Source organism: Lytechinus variegatus, chromosome 7 (assembly GCF_018143015.1).
Source record: "Lytechinus variegatus isolate NC3 chromosome 7, Lvar_3.0, whole genome shotgun sequence".
NCBI classification, from domain to species: domain Eukaryota; kingdom Metazoa; phylum Echinodermata; class Echinoidea; order Temnopleuroida; family Toxopneustidae; genus Lytechinus; species Lytechinus variegatus.
In genome coordinates, this window is record NC_054746.1 from 29,414,452 (window position 1) to 29,434,454 (window position 20,003).

Consider the following 20,003-nt stretch of genomic DNA (forward strand, 5'->3'; position numbering starts at 1 on the left):
AATAAACGAAAATATTTGGGCCTACATTACCCCCTGCATTACCCCCGGATAAGTTAAAATGACATCCGTTTTTGGTCGTCTTGTCGACGTGAAACTGATGACAACTAGCCCCCATATAAAAAAAAACTTGGCGCCATCCCAGATAAAATGCATCATCAGCCCCCTTAAAATATTATGTTTAAAGGTGATATGTCAGTGTGGCTTGCCGTAAACGCATTTTCTCTCAATGCCGACGGTGGCGGGCGGTGTGCAAAGAAGATCATGCCTACGTAGGACATGTCTGGAGGTGTCTTTCTAAGGACCATTCTTCGTATCGCCCAAATCGCCTTTGTGAAACAGTTGAGCGATATCTCGTTCTTACGTAGAATGGTTCTACGAAAGACCATTTCATGCAACAGGCCCCTAGTCTGCTATGCAGACTCGTTGAATCAGCTGAGGTACACACACTGCAGATGTGGGTCTACATTTGTAGACTAGGATATCCTTGCTTAGCTCGGCAATTCGCAAGCAGCCTCGACACCGTATGTACCGCTAACAATTTGTCAGAGACGGTGCTGCAATGGAAATAAAGATCAGGCAGTAATACTGGAAGTAATGGCTTCAAATAATATTATATTAGTATTGTTTTTGTTATAAATTATAGTAAATATTTCGAAATTATTCTTATTACTTAAAATTTGCATCGATTTTTTTTATGAAAAAAGAAAATGGATTTATACTAAGAATTTCATTGTGAGCCTAAATTTTGTAGCGGTCTAAATTGATTTCTAAAGACGAACAAATAAACAATTATCTCATGCATTACCTACAAACTATGTGATGTCTTCCGACCCTGCATGGCCATAGAGATTGCTCCAGAGTTAGATAAAGGTATTATGGTATGTGTAATCATACTTCCTAGGAATAGTTTTTATTATGAGGCAGATTACTTTCGAAATAATTTTTTGTTATCGAAAATCTTCAGTCTAGTCCCATTCATTGAACTTTGTGTCATAAAAAATATGTACCGGGAGTAGGCCGTCTAACTAGCCTGGAGGCGTCTGGGGAGTAAAATTTCCTTCCTCCGGGCTACGGAGATTGGCGGCAAGGCGCAGGGTTCAGGTCCTTTCTAGATGATTTTGCCGGCATAGATGGATTTTTAAAATGTAGATCTAGATGATTTAGATCTACCTGGCTGAGGCAAGCAGCGACAAGTCAAAGACAAAGTCAAAGAGGAGGCAGAAGGAGAAGTGTGAGGGGAAGAGAATGGAGGATGCGAGTATGAGGGGGTCATTCCCAGTGAAGTCATTTAGGATGGATGTAGGCAAGCACTCACACATTGTACGAGGTTAGTATGTACTAACCTCGTACAATAGACTGTGTTTGACCCTGGATTTCGAAGTAGTCGGCAAACATCGCTTCATTGCTGAAGTAATATTTGCCGAAGCTCCTTCTCGCTACGCACCGGGGCTCTTGCCGGTAAGTAGCAAGAGTTTTTTTAATATAAAATAATAATAAAATAATAATCCGATAAAAAAAAGCACATTTTGCTTACCTCGGCCTCGAAAGTGACTTCGCTTGTCTCTTCCACGGAAATACAAGGAAGCCCGTTGGTGGCGCTAATAATTTCACAACCTTGATTCAGCTCCTCGGTAATTTTATAACTGTATCTAAATTCTTTGAATGCGCAATCCTCATGATTAATTTACTAATTATGGGCACCAATTAATGAAATGCCTTCAAAAAACATAATTAATGATTATTATTGGTGATGATAACACTCATTTGCATTAATTTAAAAAGATGACTGATAAAAAAAAAATGAAAATAATATACGTGCCTGGAAAGAAACCAGCAGTACAAGCTTTGACGAACGTCAATAATACGTATACGGTGTACCAAAGTCTATACAATGAAAAGATTGGACACTTCACGGACTTTGCGTAATGCCTTGCGTCGATATGCGTGTAAAATAGTGTAGGTGCCTATTCTTTCCCTTGTCGTGTCTTTGATATGAATATAAATCGCGCGCCCTCTTCAGGAGAAAATTGATATCAACGCTGACTGATTTCTATCTCCGTAAAATCTTCACTAAAGATCAAGAAAATATACATATTTTTAGAAAGAAACTTCAAGGAGAAGTCACGGAAGGATCTAAATGATTCGGTAAGTGTCATAGCAGGATGTGGAATGTTTATTTAAACAAAATATTTTATGTGGGCAAAAGCCCACTGTATTTTCGAAGTGTAGTGGTGTGTCGCGTGCGTATGACTGATAATCCTTCACTCGCGAGACGATATGAACCCATGGGTGGTAGGCAAGTCAAGGTTCTCAAGATACTGTCATGACTGTAGAAGGTCCAGACGCTGCATCAAAAAGACTGGACATGAGGCAAGAAAGTGTGCAGAGCTACCAAGTGTCATGCATTATGCGTAAGACTCAAGCATTTTGGACTCATGTTCATCCCCTCAAAATCTCTGTCTCACGCAACTATCACAGCCTATCCCCATATATACATTGTACACAATGTCTGTGATCTCACTCGGATTCACAGAAAATCTCACGCATAGCCGGTCTTTGACCTTGGCATCTCTGAGTGTGTAGTGGTTTCTTCCTCCAGAGAGCAGAGCTTGCAGGTCGGGTCTGGGCTCTTCCCGATGGTAACTAGGCGTCGTGTGGGATAAGTGGATGTAAGATCACAGCTGATCGAAGATGGGTCGGTAGTGAAGAAGGGTAGAGTAACGATATCTTGGGAAGCATTGAGAGGTTACTCCAAAGGCTGAGGGATGAGAATTTCTCAATGCACACTCTGGCTTCTTCCATTTGGGCATCATACACTCTACTCCTGCACAAAGTTTTCCAACGGTGGTATGAGAAATCTTCAGGAGAGATGTGAGTGAGGGAAGGTTGTACTTGGACAGCAGCTTATTCCAATAGATGGTAGTAGGAGTCTTGGTGGAAAGGGCATGGAGGATTGAGCGAAATTCGAATCTACTATGATCAATGTTGAAGAGTTGTCCTATCAGCAGAAAAGTGTTCAGTTCAATCTCGCGGGAGAGGTGAAGTAGGTCGGTTAACAGGAAGACAGAGATATTGGGGGCAGATCTCGGTAGACCCAAGAGTTTCTTGAAAAGGGAGTGTTTGGCAGAATCAAGTTTGTTGAGTGAGGATTGAATGAAACACAGGAGCTGTGAGCCATAAGTCATTCGGGGTAGGCAGAAGGTTTTCCAGAGCTTTGCAAGGGTGTGGGGGAGGAAGAGGTTGCTGCTGTTGCTACCGATGATGGCAAAGAGGGTGTTGTATCCCTTCGTGATTATGTGCAGAGATGCCAAGTTCAAAGACCAGCTATGGTTGAGATTTTCTGTGAATCTGAGTGACATCACAGACATTATGTACAATGTATATGGGGATAGGCTGTGATAGTTGTGTGAGATAGAGATTTGAGGGGATGAACAAGAGTCCAAAATGCTTGAGTCTCATGCATAATGCGTGAGACTTGGTAGCTCTGTATGTGTTGAGTGTGGTCATACGGGATGGTTGATTTGATGATGCCAAGATGGGGATGATGAGAGACCTCTCTGATTCTATCACCATCAATGAAGAATTGGCAGGGTGGATGGATGCTGCACTTTGACTTGAAGACGAGGATGGCACTTTTGGAGGGATTGATGGAGTATTCCCAATGAATGGCGTATTCATCTGTGGCATTCAGCATTTGCTGAAGTTCAGTGGGAGAACTTGCGAGAAGGGCAACATCATCAGCAAGGATTATTACATCTGCGTAACTATTCTGGAAGGTGCAGCCAAGTCCCTTGTCCTGGAGTGTCTTGATGAGGCCATCAATGAATACGTTGTACAACGTGGGAGAGAGTATTCCTCCTTGTCTGACACCCTTGTTTAGTGGAATAAAGGGACTGACAGAGGCTTTCCAGGTTACACGGCTTGAAGCACCTTGGTAGAGGGCATTCAAAGTGGATTGTACAGAGGATGGAACTGGTGTGTCTTGAAGTTTTGAGAAGAGGCCACTACATGTATGAGAAACCGAGTCAAAGGCGTTATTTGCTTCCAGGAGGGCAAGATAGGTAGGGTTCATAGCAGATATATTAAGTTCGATTGAGAGTTGGAGGGTGAGGGAAGTCAGAGTACATGACATTCCTGCCTGGAACCCAAATTGAAGCTCGTGCGGGACATTGACAGAAGAGAGAGGCTTTTCAATATGGGGCTTCAGAGCGTTCTCCAGCAGTTTGGACATGCACGAGGTAAGAGAGATTCCCCGGTAACTAGATGGATCATGTATGGGCTTACCTTTGCCTTTGTGCAAGGGGATTATACTGCCAACAAGCCTTGTCACCATGTGTGACCGTGGGTGCTGACTTTCTAAATTCTAAATATGCACCACCTTGAACATGTTCTCGCCTTTGAGGTCATTACTCTTCTGTTTTGACCTCATTTGTACTAGGAGTGCGTATGATTAAAGTCTATTGACTATTGAGTCTCACTTTCTTTCCACCCCATTGTTTCTTGAGGCATCTGATGTAATATATAATATCACTAAATACATGGGTTCCAAAAAGACCAGGTAAGAGTTCCATATGCACCCCCCTATAAAATTGAAAATAAAAACATGCAGAAGGTTCAGAATAATATATCTAGCCCTAATATAGAACATATATAATGGGGAAGTGGAACTACATACCAAAATGTGGCTTTATTCCGTCAAATTTTGAGCAGGATCTAATGTGTGTAAATTTCCATAGACATCGGTTTATTTAGTCAGTAAAGGGTCTGTGAGTCAAGACCAGTCAAACTATTGGCTGATAATCGTTGAAATACCTCTTCCGGTATCAGCGCTTCTCGCTAGCATAGCGGGAAAGGTCTTGACTGCAGATAAATCGAGGTGAGTTCAAGTCCCAAGCAAGATAAGCAACAGTAAAAAAGTGATAAAAAATCTGAAGTGAACGAACCGGAAGTCTCAACAATCTTTTGTTATTTTTAGTGGGGGGTGCATGTGGAACTCTTTCCAAAGACCAACCGGTATATGTGATATTGTCACCCATTTGGTCAATGCTGTTTATGTATTGACCTCGTTGGTACTAGGAGTGGTCTAGACATGCCGTTTCCGCATTTCTTTGCATGTTCATATACTGCAATTGTTTTTTTTCTGATGTAATGTGTATGTACTTTTTTATATTATTGGTCGAATGAATGATTAAAATAATAATGAATAATATTTACTTCTAGTATTTCCATCAGATGGGACCAACCCCTTTTCCCTGTCTAGGAGTAGACCATACAGCTGAAATCCATCTGCTCAAAAGAGTTTTTAAAACAATTAAAACTTAAAAAAAAACAATGGTGAGGCATAGGCTTTGTTATGTAAAGCTAAAGGTTTGACACTTTTTTACTAACAAAATCAGGCCTTAACAAAATACACAATTTGACTTATTTCACGTTAATCTACTTCTAACTATGACATGTCAATACCTACAACTAAAAAATAGGAAGTTATGGCTAAATATTGCCTTGTGTATTTTAATTTCAATGGCATGCATGGCATAAATAGGAGCGTGAAGTGGTTCTCATCATGGCAATTAATTCTCTTAAAATGTAGAACGTAACAGAGCAAATTCATGAGCCAATCAGAGGCTGTAAGTTACACATGAAACGTTTGACTTACATTTTCGTTGATTTCTTCAAGAGTTAAATTTTCAGTTAGATTGAGCCTTGACCTTGTTTTCTTCCATTCTAATGAAAATAGTTATTCAAATAGCTCTGCGTAGTCCGCTAACAATGCAGTGGCATGCATTACCAGAGTTACATAGTAGCCAAAACACTGTCTTTGCTGTCTTGTAGTAGTGAGATCTCGATTTTTGTCTTCTGGTTGCTTGGTGGATATTGTTGACAGGTTAATACTTTTGTATGTTATTGTTTGGGACACCTGATCACAAAGACAACAGTGTGGACACTACAGAAAATTTGTTAACACCGATAACTGTTGTCAAAGTATTCAGTTTTCCCCATGTATTACCTTTACTTGCTTCACACCTGATCATTATCCCTATATTTTTCTTTTTTTTTAATGTTTCAATTTGCAGAAATATTCCACATATCATTGTTATAATGCAAAGCTCTTTTGAATTAATTCTTTAGTTAGTTTATTGAGTTTTGATTGACAAATTTCTGTTCATGTGTTGTTCTTATATTGACAGGAAAGTACTTGGATTGTAATTAGTGAGGATCTCCAATTGTAACAGCCTCTAAGGATCATAATTCAACTGCACTGACATCCTCAATGGAAAGTCCAAGCAATATCAGCGCCAATACATCCAGCAGTTCTTCTGCTAGTGAAGTCTTGAGAAGGTCCACTGCACCTCATGGGTCACAATCTGAACATGGAAAACACAACTCTTCAGATATCTCCTCTGCCAACTCCAGCATATCAAGTTCTGGTTCTACTAGAGTTCGCATCAAAGCAAAGTATTTGAAAGAAAGAAAGTCTCCATTTGAGACAGGTAGGAACTTTTTTTCTACATAGTGCAATCTAATAGATGGTCAATCATATTTTACTATGTTATATTTTTCAAATTTTGCAGTGGTATTTTTTTTATGCATCTCAATACTATCTAATTAATTATTTTGGCACCCTTTACAGTATTCCCTTTTTAAACGTGCAATATTTTGTGTAATAGTATTTATATATCTTTATTTATGTCTTGGGAGCGGCATGTGTGGGGGCTCATGCCTTCGGGCAACAGTGATGGATTTCGCTTTTGTGCCCCCTGACCCACATGCCGTTCCCGCATTCTTTGCATGTTAATGTACTGTAAATTTTCTAATGTAATGTGTATGTACTTTTTTATATTGGTCAAAGAAATGATAATAATAATAATAATTACATTCAAGAATAAAACAGAGCAATTTTGCATCAGCTAGAGTTGAAGTGAAAAAAGAATTTTCAGTTGATGATTTTGTTTATATTGCTTGACACAAAAAATGTCACAGCTTGTTAGGATTGTTTATTTATTCATTTATTCAAGTGATAAAAAATCTTATTTTCCATTTACAGTTAACGCTTTCCATTTGCATTATTTGCTGCCTCACTTTCACCATCAGATGGCCCCTTTAGCACCCCATACCTGCCACCAGCCCTGCCTGGGAACTTGCCAGAAGGATATAATGTCCAGAGGGATGTTAGTGATGTACAGAGGCACAACACTGTGACACCAGCCAAAGGTGACAATGTTTTGGCTGATCAAGTCACAAGTTCTAGAAAGGGTGACAGCCAAGATGCACAGGGTTCATATGCTGTATCTACAAATAGTATGAGTGGTGACATTTCTAACATCCCAAGGGCTTCCATGTCAAACAGTCAGCACAGTCATGGTAAATCAACACTCCATTTTATTTCATTATTGATTTCTGTAACAACATTAGTTATGCATTTATTATGTTTCAAATCTTGCCTAAACATGTTCAAACAATCAACAACACATGGTGCACAATGTAAGTCAACATGATTTATTAGTTTTTGTATATGATTTATGTCCATCTGTCTTAAATGAATTATTGAATTGTTTCATCATTTGATATAACTTTGTCTTTTAAATTTGCATAGGTGATCATGATCGGTCCTCAATCAGTAGTAGCAGAGCAGTACCAGAAGTGAAACAGCTACCTGCGTGTACATCCTCAGCAATGAACAAAGAAAATGCACATAAAAAGGTATACTCTATCATTGGAAAATTAAGCCTTTATGCCTTATTAAACAATGATAATCACTATTAATTACAGCTACGCCCCATCTCTTTCTTTCTGTATTCATAGATATCTCTTTTTTTTAACTATCGTAAGTATTCTTATTGAAATTTTCTCTCTCTAAGTGTAACTGAAGCACCTGAAAACCTACTTTGAATGAAATACATCATGAATAAAGGAAGTTGAAAATGTGTACTAATATGGGGCCAGTCAGACTGCAGGTCCCAAGAAAGTGGCTTCTTTCATCCAAGTGATATTCATGACTTGAGTTGTTTTGCATATTTAATGAGCTTGATGCGGACCAAAACACCTCTTTTCATTCGGTCATTACTGCTCTAATTGTACATCGAATTTCATGAATTTGGTACCATTGCAAAGAAGAATCATTCTTTCAGGTCATGTGTTTGGATTTATTCAAAGATTTTGTAATATAGGTTAAAATTTTGATCTAAAATATGCTACAAAATAAATATTTTCACCTGACAAAAGCTGCTATTTTCACACTTTATTTATGTTTGAGCCCAAATGATTTTTATATCATGATAAAGCTGAATATGTATGCTTTGAAATGATATAGGTTTCAAAATAAGAATTGGTTTAATCGGGTCAAGATCACACTTTTCATTTGCCAAGTGCATAAAGCAGTTTGAAAACAAGAATACTGCACTCTGATTGGTCAAAGAGACCACCCAGTGGCAAATTCCAACGGTTCCAGTGTCTGGGTTTGTGGGAAGGTCACACTTCCCATGTGGTAATCTCCTCAAATACCCCGCGCCTGTTGTTCTGTGAACCTTATCCAGCCAATCAGGATTCTGGATTTCATGCAAGTACAAAATTTCAGAAATCTCGTCTTGTACCTTGGTGGGAAAAGTGTGATCTTGACCCGATTAAAAGGTGCCGCATATCAAGAGTGGCATTGTGAGAAAGTACAGAAGTTCAGCTTTATGGTGATATAGATATCATTGAGGCTCAAAATAAAAAGTTTTGCACAATTTGCAAAAGAAAACAGAGGAAGAAAATTCAGTTTTGAGGCACACTTTCAGGCCAGAAATTTACTTATTTAACAAAATATTGTATACAAAATAAATGACCAATATGAAAGAGTAACTTTTACTCTAACTGATGGTGCAATAATATTTCATTTAACTTGAGGTTAAAACAGGAAAATTCTTAGAGAAAGAAAATCTCACGAATCACGAGATTTTGCAAGGAGGAGGATTCAGCCACGAGATGATTTGGATGAATCTGGCCTTTTTGCTCATTACCATAGGGACCTGCGGTGTGACTGGGGCTGCATCTCTATACCAATACAAGTCTTAAGTTGCGGACTTACCATAACAATGCAAGTTATTTCCAATGGATTCATTCTATCGGATATGTATGATGTAGGAATTTTTTTCATAGAGGCTCCCTGGTTTTGAGAATACTACAATTAGTAAAGTCGCGTGCAAGTTGTCTACTTTTTGTTAAGGGTTTGTAATTATATACTTTAACACCTGTAATTAATACATTGGGCTTTTGAATGCAAAATTAACAGTTGATTGATCACAAAACTGGTAATGATCAATGCAATTTGCATCAAGATTTATGCATGTATTTGTCAACGTACCAACCATCAACCAATCAAAAATCAGTGTTTGAAACTTGCAATTGATTTCAAATCTTTATGTTCCAGGGCCCTGGTATCCTGAAGCAAGGAGCTCCTACCAGCAGTGATGCTCCACTTCATAGTGCAACCTTTGGACACCCGATGGATGTTAGGATCACTCAGTTCACAAAAGGTCAACGCCAACATGTCATGAGAGATCAGCTCCTTAAAAGGTAATCAAAATTCATACCTGCCAACTATTTTTGACTTTATATATATTTGGGGATAAAAAAACATGATATTTTCTTGTTCTTTATTGATTCTTGATTACATCAACACCAAGTGTATATGAAAATATAAATATTTATACCCCTTCCTTGTTTCTTAGGCTTGTAGGATGCTCGTATGGAATCTCTTTTCACTTGGATATGATGTTAATTGCATATTCCAAAGGAGATTCTAAATTTGGTAAAATACACATGCTATTTCTTTCACTTCATCCTCAATGATTTATGTGCTAATGATACCCTGGTATGGGGCTTTTTTTGAACTCGGAGCTCCAATAAATGCTTGATATTTTGTTGTATAGATCTGACAGCTCAAAGCCCATAAAGCGTTATTATCAGCCAAAACTGATACCAAATGGTAGAGCATCAGCAACAAAACCGGAAGAACCTCGTGCATCTCCATCTGATGCGGGTACCATGGCAACAGCCACTGCTGCAGCAGCTGCTGCCGTGGCAGCTACAGTCCCCCTTCTGAAGGTAAGAGAGGAATTTACATATTTCTAGTTTGGATATTAATACAGGTTTTTATGTTAACTGTAAGAACAATCATTTTTTACTCTAGCACTCAGAAACTAAAAACATGAGTAGACTGAACAATACATTTGAATATTAGAATGTTAAAATGCTCCCTGGTATTATACATCTTTATCTTTGATATTTTAAATATGAGAATAACCATACCTTATAAATCTTGCTTGAATATTTGTGTGTATATCATTCAGTGATGTTTATGATGGGGTGTCCAAACTTCGCAGACTTTTCAAAAATATTCTTCAGGCTTAAATTTGTTCACAAAATATTCACAGTTTGTGCAAAACCAATTTAAGAGATAGTTACCACAGTGACGGCAAAATCATAAGCTATAAAATCATTGACAAAAATGTGAAGTAGGTCAAGGGGTTTCGCCGGTATCGCGATCTCAAAATTCTATTCCGATCGACGAATGAGCACTGTGCTGGAAAACTGTTCTGAAAAAGTGTGACCTAACTTCGTGAACCAAAGTTTTTGAGGAGATCTAAACAAAAATTCAATCTCAAAAGGTGAGATACTTATTTCAGATTGACGACAAAATGCTATAGAATTAGTCAGTACCACATTGAACTCACATTTTTTATGACATCTGCTTTCAAAATATGATATTGTGATGCTTGTTGAGGATATCAGATTTCTTTGGAATGGGCGCTAACGGTGACAAATTTGCTGATCTTTTGTCAATATTTTCATGAATACTGAACTCATCGTGAAGAAACTTACACCAATGGGTAATTTTAGGTCGCTTTTCATGTTAATGATGTCAGATTTTAAGGATATTGGCTAGTTTTTGAGATAATGACCGTCCGCGAAGTATGGACATGCCCAAAGTTTGGACTCACTACCATACTATGATAAAATTCAATTGTAGCCTCATATATTTGCAATTCTTTATTGATTTTATCATTTATTTTCCATGTGAGAATTTTGAAATTCAAGATGTCAGGAGATCATATTAATGCAGGTACCTTTCAATTTGAACATCAAAATGACATGCATCACAACTTGACTCTTTGGTAGCCAGTAGAAAGTAGTGATATTGAGAATCATTCTATAATATTATATTTTATTTATACAGTTTACAACTGTATCAACTCTGATTCCTTAATTTTCATTTTTTTTTAAAACAACTTTAATTGCACATCATCTGTTCCACAATTATATTTTGAATGTGTAACATTTTGTACAGCAATTCTTCTAAAAGTTAATTGCTTCGTATGATTCTATTCTCCGTTTTGGAATGTAGACTCAGAGTGATTTGGAGTCCAAGATGAACAATATAATGGAGAAACTGTCCATCCTAGAACATGTGGGCCACAGCACTCCTCCCCCACTCCCCTGGGTATATCCTATGGGTCCGGGGTGGGGTGGTGGAGGCTATGATGCCCGACATGACTTGGGAGAGATGACACAACGTAGGTTAGGAGAGCTTGAAGAATTGCAGAGAAAACAACAAGAAATGCAGGTATGATGAAGCTTTAAGAAAAGTTTGTTTTAGTGTTTAATTATCTTTTCTTTAATTGTTACTTATAATAATGATTCATTGATTGAAAGAGAACAATATCGCTGGTAAAATTTGAAATTGATGGTATTGCATGACACATTTTGGGATAGATGCAGTTATTTATGGTTATCAATAGAGCTATTGTTGGTTATAGGGATTGCATGAATAAAAAAAAACAATTGACTGTAACTTTTGACTGAATGCATTCCTTCATAATCTATTTTGTTGGGAATTTTACTCCTGTTTTCCAGTCGGAATTAAGAGCATTATCCCAGAGAAATGCAGATGGAAGCAGTGAGACAGCCAATGGAATATCACACCATCAAGGGGTACATACCTTCTCTGACCATCTAACTTCATCTGGTACCACTGCCAGTCACATTAGGTCTCAGGAGTCAAAACATGACAAAGAAGTTCTCCATAAAAGGGAGGATGGGAAACCAGAACTTGGACAGTCAGGCACAGATCCAACTCCCTCTTCAGGGTCACCAACATTGAAAAATCACCTTGACAAGACTGAACAGTTAAGCACAAATCTAAAGACTTTACCACAGTCATCAAGAACTAAGGCTACGCTTGACAAGTTGTCTGGTGGAGAGCCTCCCCAGCCTCCGGTGAAACAGGTCAAGTACACTCCAGTGGTGACTTTACATCGTCTCCCTCACGGTGAAGCATCCAGGGACAGTCATAAGCAGATGGGCCATCAGGGAGGTGTAAGGGAACACCATGGTACCCAGACATCACCGTTAGAGACCCCTGCACCAAGAAGGCACGCACCTCGACCACACTCGAAGGAGATGAGGTCAACTGGATTGTCACACCTGGGTAAGATTGCTTCAAATTATATTTAAGCAACACCTTATTAATAATAAGTAGTATCTGTCATCAGTAAGGTCAGCCACTATGACTGATTAACTTAGACGTAAAATGTTTCCTAGGTAATTTGTTATACAGTTCCTACGGGAGTTGCCATAAAAAAAAGAGGGAGGCAATATATAGTAGAGAAGAATGGTGTCATAGTCAAGAGTTGGTAATTTCAATGGTAACTGTACAACTTCTCAGTACTAACACAATGGTTGATATCTTGTGAAAGAATTTCTAGTTTGGACACCTAAGGTCATGCCATACAAATAGACAGATATCATCCCTTCAGTAGTCATTCACTTCATTACCATTGCAAACTGATGAGGAAGAGTTATGAAAAGGAAGGCAAGCTGTATGAAAACATTTTCACTTCATGTGAGCTTTAAGTAGATGCAAAATGTCTCAATTTTTATTTTTGTCTCATCAAAATTCACATTTGGCTTAGCAAAAAAAAAAAAAATCAGAATATCCATTGAATTATGCGCTTGTTTCTTTCTCCTTCCTTTTTTTTAAATTCAAAAGTAATTGGTATTGATGTTTAGAAAGGCAAAAAAATGATGTGTTTTTAGTTAGATCAAGAAATTGGTATTGGCAAATCTGATGAAGCTCCTCTTTTCATCTAATTCTTGTGATTTCTATTACATGTGTAACTTTCCTTGATAGCAAGTGAGCCCTCTCTTGTCACTCCATCCAACAGTTTTTAAGCAAACAAGTAATTCACTTGGGAACTCTTTTATCAGAGATAATTCTATTTACATTATCAAACAAGAAGTAAGAGAGAGGAGGGCTTGCTTACATAGAAGGATTTTAAGAGAAAACAAGACAAAAATTAAAAGGAAAAGTTTAGTATAATAATAAAGGAAAAGAAGATGAGAAGAAAGATGCACTGGGGATCATTTGCTATCCCCAGATTTTATTTTCCAGCTACTGAACTATATTTTGTCAAATGAGAAGCCTATATTTCTAATGTTTCATGGCTGGGTTACCTGAAGTAATCAAGTACATATTTGTTTGAAACTTTGAATATATTTCTCTGTTTGAATAATTAGATGTCTATTTTTGTGAGGGGGGTGGTAAGGGTATACATCTATTTATCAATGTGATGTAATAAAATATTGAGTGAAAGAAGTTTTATAATGAAAGTAAATTACAATGAACTCTCATTAAATATTGATTTTTGTTTGAGTATCATTTTTTGATTCGCCCACCAGAGGTGAAGGCGAGACTTAGGGATCCAAATGTCGTCTGTCTGTCGTCCGTCCGTCACAAATTTAATGACACATAACTCCACAACCGTAAGTCGCATTTCAACCAAACTTGGATGGTAGATGGACTTGGGGGACCTGCATCTTATGCTGCAGTCAAAGGTCATTTTCAGGTCGACGTTAAAGTTTACCATTCATTAAAGTTTACATGCAAGACTGTCTTATGACACCTAACTCTGCAACCGTAAGTCACTTTTCAACCAAACTTGGATGGTAGATGGATTTAGGCGACCTGCATGTTTTGCTGCAGTGGAAGGTCACATGGTAAGGTCAAAGGTCATTTCAGGTCAACATTAAAGTTTACGTGCAAGGCTCTTATGACAATTCTGTTGCGTGCCCTCGCAAATCACGATATTTCTGGTTATTTTCATAAGTGGGCGAGACACCAAATCGCTTTTGCCTTGTTATTATGAATGAATGGTAAATTATGATAAGATATGAAATATCTTTCATGTTGCATATTCAGGAAGGGGTTTGCTTGAGGAAATCTTATCTAGTCATGATGAGGATGAAAGGAGTAGGGACCTAAGGCAACAAACCAATCATCTTTCTTCACTGAATGTCAACTCATCAAATGCAAGGTATGTCAGGACTTGTGTGTGTGTGTGTGTGTATCTGTGTCTGTGTTAGTATGTGTGGTTAATGTAGGGCTGTGGTTTGTGGAGATATATTGGAGCCAGTCTATCAAAGAGTTCCAATAGATGAAAATCAATTTCAACTGAGTTTGGTCTCAAATTATGTAATTAAGTTCAAACTCAAACTGAGATTGATAGTAAATTTGATAATTAAAAGAGAAGAGGCAACGTCATTCTTGGTTTGAGTTTGATATTACTCTATTGTAACTCCTTTAAAGATGAAGCCCCAAACCAAAAAGTGATTCAATGTTTTGTGAAGAAAAACCCCTAAATAACTTGGGCCATTGATATGGCAATTCTTTACATGCACTGCCCATTTTAAACAGAAGTGAGAATACTGACTTATAGATATAAATATTTCTTGCATAAGTGTTTGTCATATTGGAGGATTCTTTGAACAAACATACTGTATTGTACTCTAGATAATTGCTTTTGTTTTCGGTTTGCTTTCTCATCGATGTGATTGAGTGGATCAATGCATATGACATCACAAAACATGCAAACAGAGTTGTAGGAGATGTGCCAGCTGCAGTTCACCAATGCAAATTGGTGCAAAGCAATGGCTTCATACTCTTAGATGGTGTTTCAATGACGTCAATGCATATAGACTGTTGCAACTCTTTGTTAGATGGGGTCCTGGTATTGTGTGTGGTAACTGTGAAGCGATGAGTCTCATTAGAATTATTGTAATTGAGTGATCATTTTTGCGAAAAAGTTCCTGTCTACAGGAATGTAAGACATTCTGGTACACTTTGATATTTACTTCAGTTTAGAAACAAAATGGCATGAAAGATATTGCTTGGTTTTAGGAAAGTGAAGGAAAGGTTACGATGAGAGAGAATAGAGAGAGAAGTAGGCGATTAATTCATGCTTTGTAGATGCATGCATTGTAGGTCCATGGACATTGTACCGAGAATTGCTCTGTGTATGATGGTGTCCGATGCCTCTTTCAAACTCAGACTTACCAAAGTGTTATGTAGATTAATAGTATGGCAATGTTGATGAGGATAGGGGATGAATTTGTTCTCATTTTGAAATTGAATGATGACTGGAAGAAGAACAGTACATGAACTTTATTTTGATAGCCGGCTGGCTTAAGGTGCTGATGTTAGAAGAGACAACAATGTATGACTGAAAATACCAATTGAAAATTAAAGAGAGAGAGGGGAGAAAGACAGAGAGAGAGAGGGAGACAGATAGGGGAAAGAAAGAGATAGAGAGGGAGAGAGGGAGAGAAAGATGGGGGGGAGACAGAGACAAATTCTTCTGAATATCTTCATCATTGTTTCAGGAATATTATTCATCTAGTTATGCTAGATTTATGATATCCATTGAGTGACATGTACAGTGGATAGAAGTGGGGTAGAATCGTAGAAGACACAAATTGTTTTGTGTTTGTATTCTATTCCTCATCTTATTTTTCTCTTAATTTTTACCCCCCTCCCCCCAGCACCACATTTAATATCTTTCTCATAATCCTCTCTTTGAAAGCGACCTTCTCCTTTCCATCAAATTCAACGCAGGGATTACCCCTTTGAATTTCATGCATTTATACACACAACGTTGTATGGAAATTAGAGGTTAGGGATTTCTCTCTTCTCTAAGCAAGCAGAAAAGTGTTTCCAACTCAAAACAGGGACTAAATAGAAAAAGAGACAGGTGGCAAACCCAAGAACGTGGAAAACCCTCATGAATTATGGATAGTGCTCCCTCAAGAAGGGGTGACAGTCTCTGAGAAAGGATTAGGGGACTTGGTTAAACTTAATGCAGCTTTCTCTCCCCATGAATTAATGGGAAATTCTATTTGGGACACTTGTGTAACCTGAGCCTGGCTCGTGTTGTTTGCTTACTTGGATTTCCAGAATCTATGAATTCGCTTCTTGTCACATGCGTTTAAAAGAGGTCAAGAAAAGGATGGGGAAGAGAAGAAGAACAGGGAGGGGTGGGAATAATTGAGATAAATAAGAGGAAAGAAATTGGAAGAGCACGGGGATTAAAAAAGAACAGAGTGAGCGTGAAGGAGAAATATACACGAGAAGAAAACTGGAAAAGAGATTTGTGTATAATTTGAAGTAAAGTTCAGTCTTTAAATATTTTTTTGATAATTGTATTACATTAAAGTATTTTGGGAATCATATTAGGGGATAATATGGTCAAGAATAACAAAACAAAATGAAAGTAATAGACCGCTAGCCTTTTTAATCTTCTTCATCACCTTTGCTGATTTGAATGAATATATCTTCCTAGCTCTCTTCATATGATCAGATCATCTTGAAAACGATTGTCCCATCAGTGTCATTGATATTAATTGTTAATTTTATAGCCAGTGAATTCTCCTTGCACATGAATGGAATGCATACACTTGAACAACGATGAACCTCTTTATTTTTGAATAGATTTAGACCTTTGTTACAAGTATGACAGCTTTTAAATCTGCCAGCTTCACATCAAACATACAATTTTTTAAGCCGTCTTGAGACCATTTACATGTACCAGTTAGACCTTGGGCCAGTAATTGTCAGAGCTGCCAACTATCGAGAAAATTTCATAATGCTTTTCACATCTAATTATGTCCACCGTTGGGAATATTGTGTATTGCTACTTAAAAATTCTGCATCAGATATGATTTGATTGAACCGATTTTCGATACGGAATTGGGTTCAAAGATGAAGCAGACTTTCAGGCATCCATATGGCTGATGTCAGTGGTGTTGAAGAATTAAAAGAAACTGTATTTTTTTTGTAATAATGAGAATACCTTTAATTTTTTTCCAAGTACACTATGTACACCTTACACATTTAAGTAAAACTTCTTTTGAAATTAAATATGTATCTTTACATTTGCATCCATATATTCCCCATTTATATTTACATGAATTTGCAAATATGCCGCCTGGTGCATCTGTTCTATTACCACTTAAAATAAATTAGTAATACCATGCAGTGCATATGAAATCACATGTACTCTTAAATAACTAGAAATTATGATTTTCGAGCTTCTGGAGTATTCCTTTTTTTACTTTCAAATGTTGACAGGTCTCAATTTTGTGTCTTTGCATACTTGTAAGCCCACCACAGACCACCATTTTATAGAAATGAAGCTGCATAATTTAAATTTCTGTTGTTAATAGGTCAAATATTAATAACACTAGCCTAATAAAGATCTGATATTTTGAACTTAAAATTATAAAACAGAACAATTGTCTCGTACATTTAACATCTTTAACTTTTTGGCAATTAGTATAATAGTGGACATATGAATTTGATTATGAAAAATAAAAAGCCATTACAAACAAAAGTTTTGGACCTAGGCAAAGCATCCACTGTTTAATTTTGATGAGTTAAAGTCACACAACTTCCATATCATAACCTGGCCTAAGTCCTCTGGAGATACTAAATTATACTACTAACTAGACCAAACCTTGCCTTTGTCTGGCCTCAAACCACATAGAGAGATGAACTGAAATAAAGGTGGCCTCAGCTAGACTTTCCAGAAAATCTGATGTTATGCATGCAATAAGCTGCCTCCAGAGATGGCCTCAGTCCACTTTCAGTTGGACAATGTTTAGGGGTCCTAAGCCTGTTACCTTACTCCTCTATCTTATCAAATGGATTCTATAAGACACAGGTTGAATTTCTTATGATTGTATTCTCCCTGTCTAAGATATTTACCAACCATCATTACTCTCTCATTTTGGTGTACCTCAGTGATCAACACTCTATCCGGCTTGCAGTTTGACCATCGGTTAAGAAGACGTATATCATTCCGATTCCGAGTGCTTTGTACGTATCATGATATTGGTTATTGAATATATTTCAGCATTTTAGCACGTCAGACTCCTCCAAAATCAGGTTACGGATTTTAATAAACAGCTAATGTTTCAGAAACGGGCTTTCCTTTTCCCCGCAAATCGAAAGGCAATGTCCTCAAATAGCATTCTGTATGTCTGCGCGAGGAAAAATGTATATATTGAATGTGACAGATAGAATACCGATTCTGATATTGATCCATTTCCAGCATCTTTTTTTTCCCCACCCAACGTGGTGGATATCTTGATTTTGTGATCGTCGTCAATCTCGAGTCACATCGCCTGGGGTATGAAACCGAAACCTGTACATTAATGCCAAGTAGTGAGTGAAAGCGGGTATTTTTTCTTCTTTTTTTCCTTCACTCTCTCCTTTTCTCTCCCTCTTTGTTTCTCCAACATGTTTATTGGTTTGGTGATCGGTGTCAGTTTTTTCTCTGGGCAATCTGGTGTTGACGATGATTTTGGTACCTCAGAATGGTATTGTCCTGGCCTCTTCTAGTGTTGATATTGTGTTTCCAATTTATCTCTGGATGATTGATGTATGGTAAGCTGATTGATATGGATCTAGTTCTAAGGCAAAACAAAGATAGTGGGGTGGTGATGCCAAGTCGAAGGCATGTGGGATTAAAAGATATTACTTCCTGCTAAAGGCATCCATACTATCTGTGATAAGATGTTAAATGTTCAGTTACATCATTTGATCATTGTTCAGTGTAACCTGTAATGAATGTTGCTTAACCTTTAGTAGGAGTATTTTGGTGTAGTGGTTCTGATTCTTTCCTTTCAATTGGATGGTTGTGAGCTCAAATACAACCATGGCACTAGTAAGCATCATTTGGCAAGCTATTAATCTTCATCTGCCACTCTTCACCCAGGTGTTATTTGTCAGATTACGTTAATAATCTCAACATACTTGACTATTCGTTGCTGGAAAATCCTCTGAAACCGATATCTTGTATCGTGATAATGAGATGATTTTGAACTGTTGCCTGGGGAAAGTGAGAAAATGAAATCGTAAGAAATATGTTCCTGACTGTAAAAATAATGATAATTTTTATAGTGCAGTTGCTATTTGCAACTCGCTTAATACTTGGTATCATATTATTCCCCTGGCCATAGCGGAGCCGCCATATCAGCATCAAAGCGTGTAGGAATGAATCCTACCAGGTACCCATTTACCTCACCTGGTGGGTGTTTCATAAAGCTGTTCGTAAGTTAAGAGCGACTTTAAGAACGACTGGTGATCCCTTCATGCGGTAAGTGGTATATTGTATTGGTGATGGTGTAGCGCGTAAGAAAGGTTCACCAGTCGTTCTTAAAGTCGCTCTTATCTTACGAACAGCTTTATGAAACGGCCCCCTGGGATGAGTGCAGCACAATGGGGGTAAATTTCTTACTGAAGGAAAACTCGCCATGGCTGGGATTCGAACCCATGTCCATCTGATTGAAAGATGAGAGCCATACCCACTATCGATTACTTAATCGTTCACTGTTTGAAATTATTTTCCTAGTTTCATTTGGGTTTGTATTTATTTTCATCATTTTTTGTCTCACCTGCATAGCAGAGTGAGACTATAGGCGCCGCTTTTCTTACGGCGGCAGCAGCGTCAACATCAAATCTTAATCTAAGGTTAGGTTTTTGAAATGACATCATAACTTAAAAAGTATATGGACCTAGTTCATGAAACTTGGCCATAAGGTTAATCAAGTATTACTGAACATCCTATTAGAGTTTCATGTCACATGACCAAGGTCAAAGGTCATTTAGGGTCAATGAACTTTGGCCG

The 20,003-nt window shown here is 37.7% G+C and overlaps 1 protein-coding gene across 2 annotated transcripts; it reads left to right on the forward strand.

The window, feature by feature from the left end:
- Nucleotides 1-740: 740 nt before the first annotated feature.
- On the forward strand, nucleotides 741-15,499 carry LOC121418940. Of its 2 annotated transcripts, none has more exons than XM_041613168.1 (9): nucleotides 741-878; nucleotides 6,189-6,491; nucleotides 7,093-7,362; nucleotides 7,595-7,701; nucleotides 9,410-9,555; nucleotides 9,912-10,086; nucleotides 11,387-11,605; nucleotides 11,896-12,469; nucleotides 14,240-15,499. In XM_041613168.1, the coding sequence occupies exons 2-9, from the start codon at nucleotides 6,272-6,274 to the stop codon at nucleotides 14,401-14,403; spliced, it is 1,875 nt and encodes a 624-aa protein (XP_041469102.1). In that variant the 5' UTR covers nucleotides 741-878; nucleotides 6,189-6,271; the 3' UTR covers nucleotides 14,404-15,499. The 2 variants fall into 2 exon arrangements, with proteins under 2 accessions (XP_041469102.1, XP_041469104.1); XM_041613170.1 differs by having other exon boundaries at nucleotides 741-870.
- The last annotated feature ends 4,504 nt before the right edge of the window (nucleotides 15,500-20,003 follow it).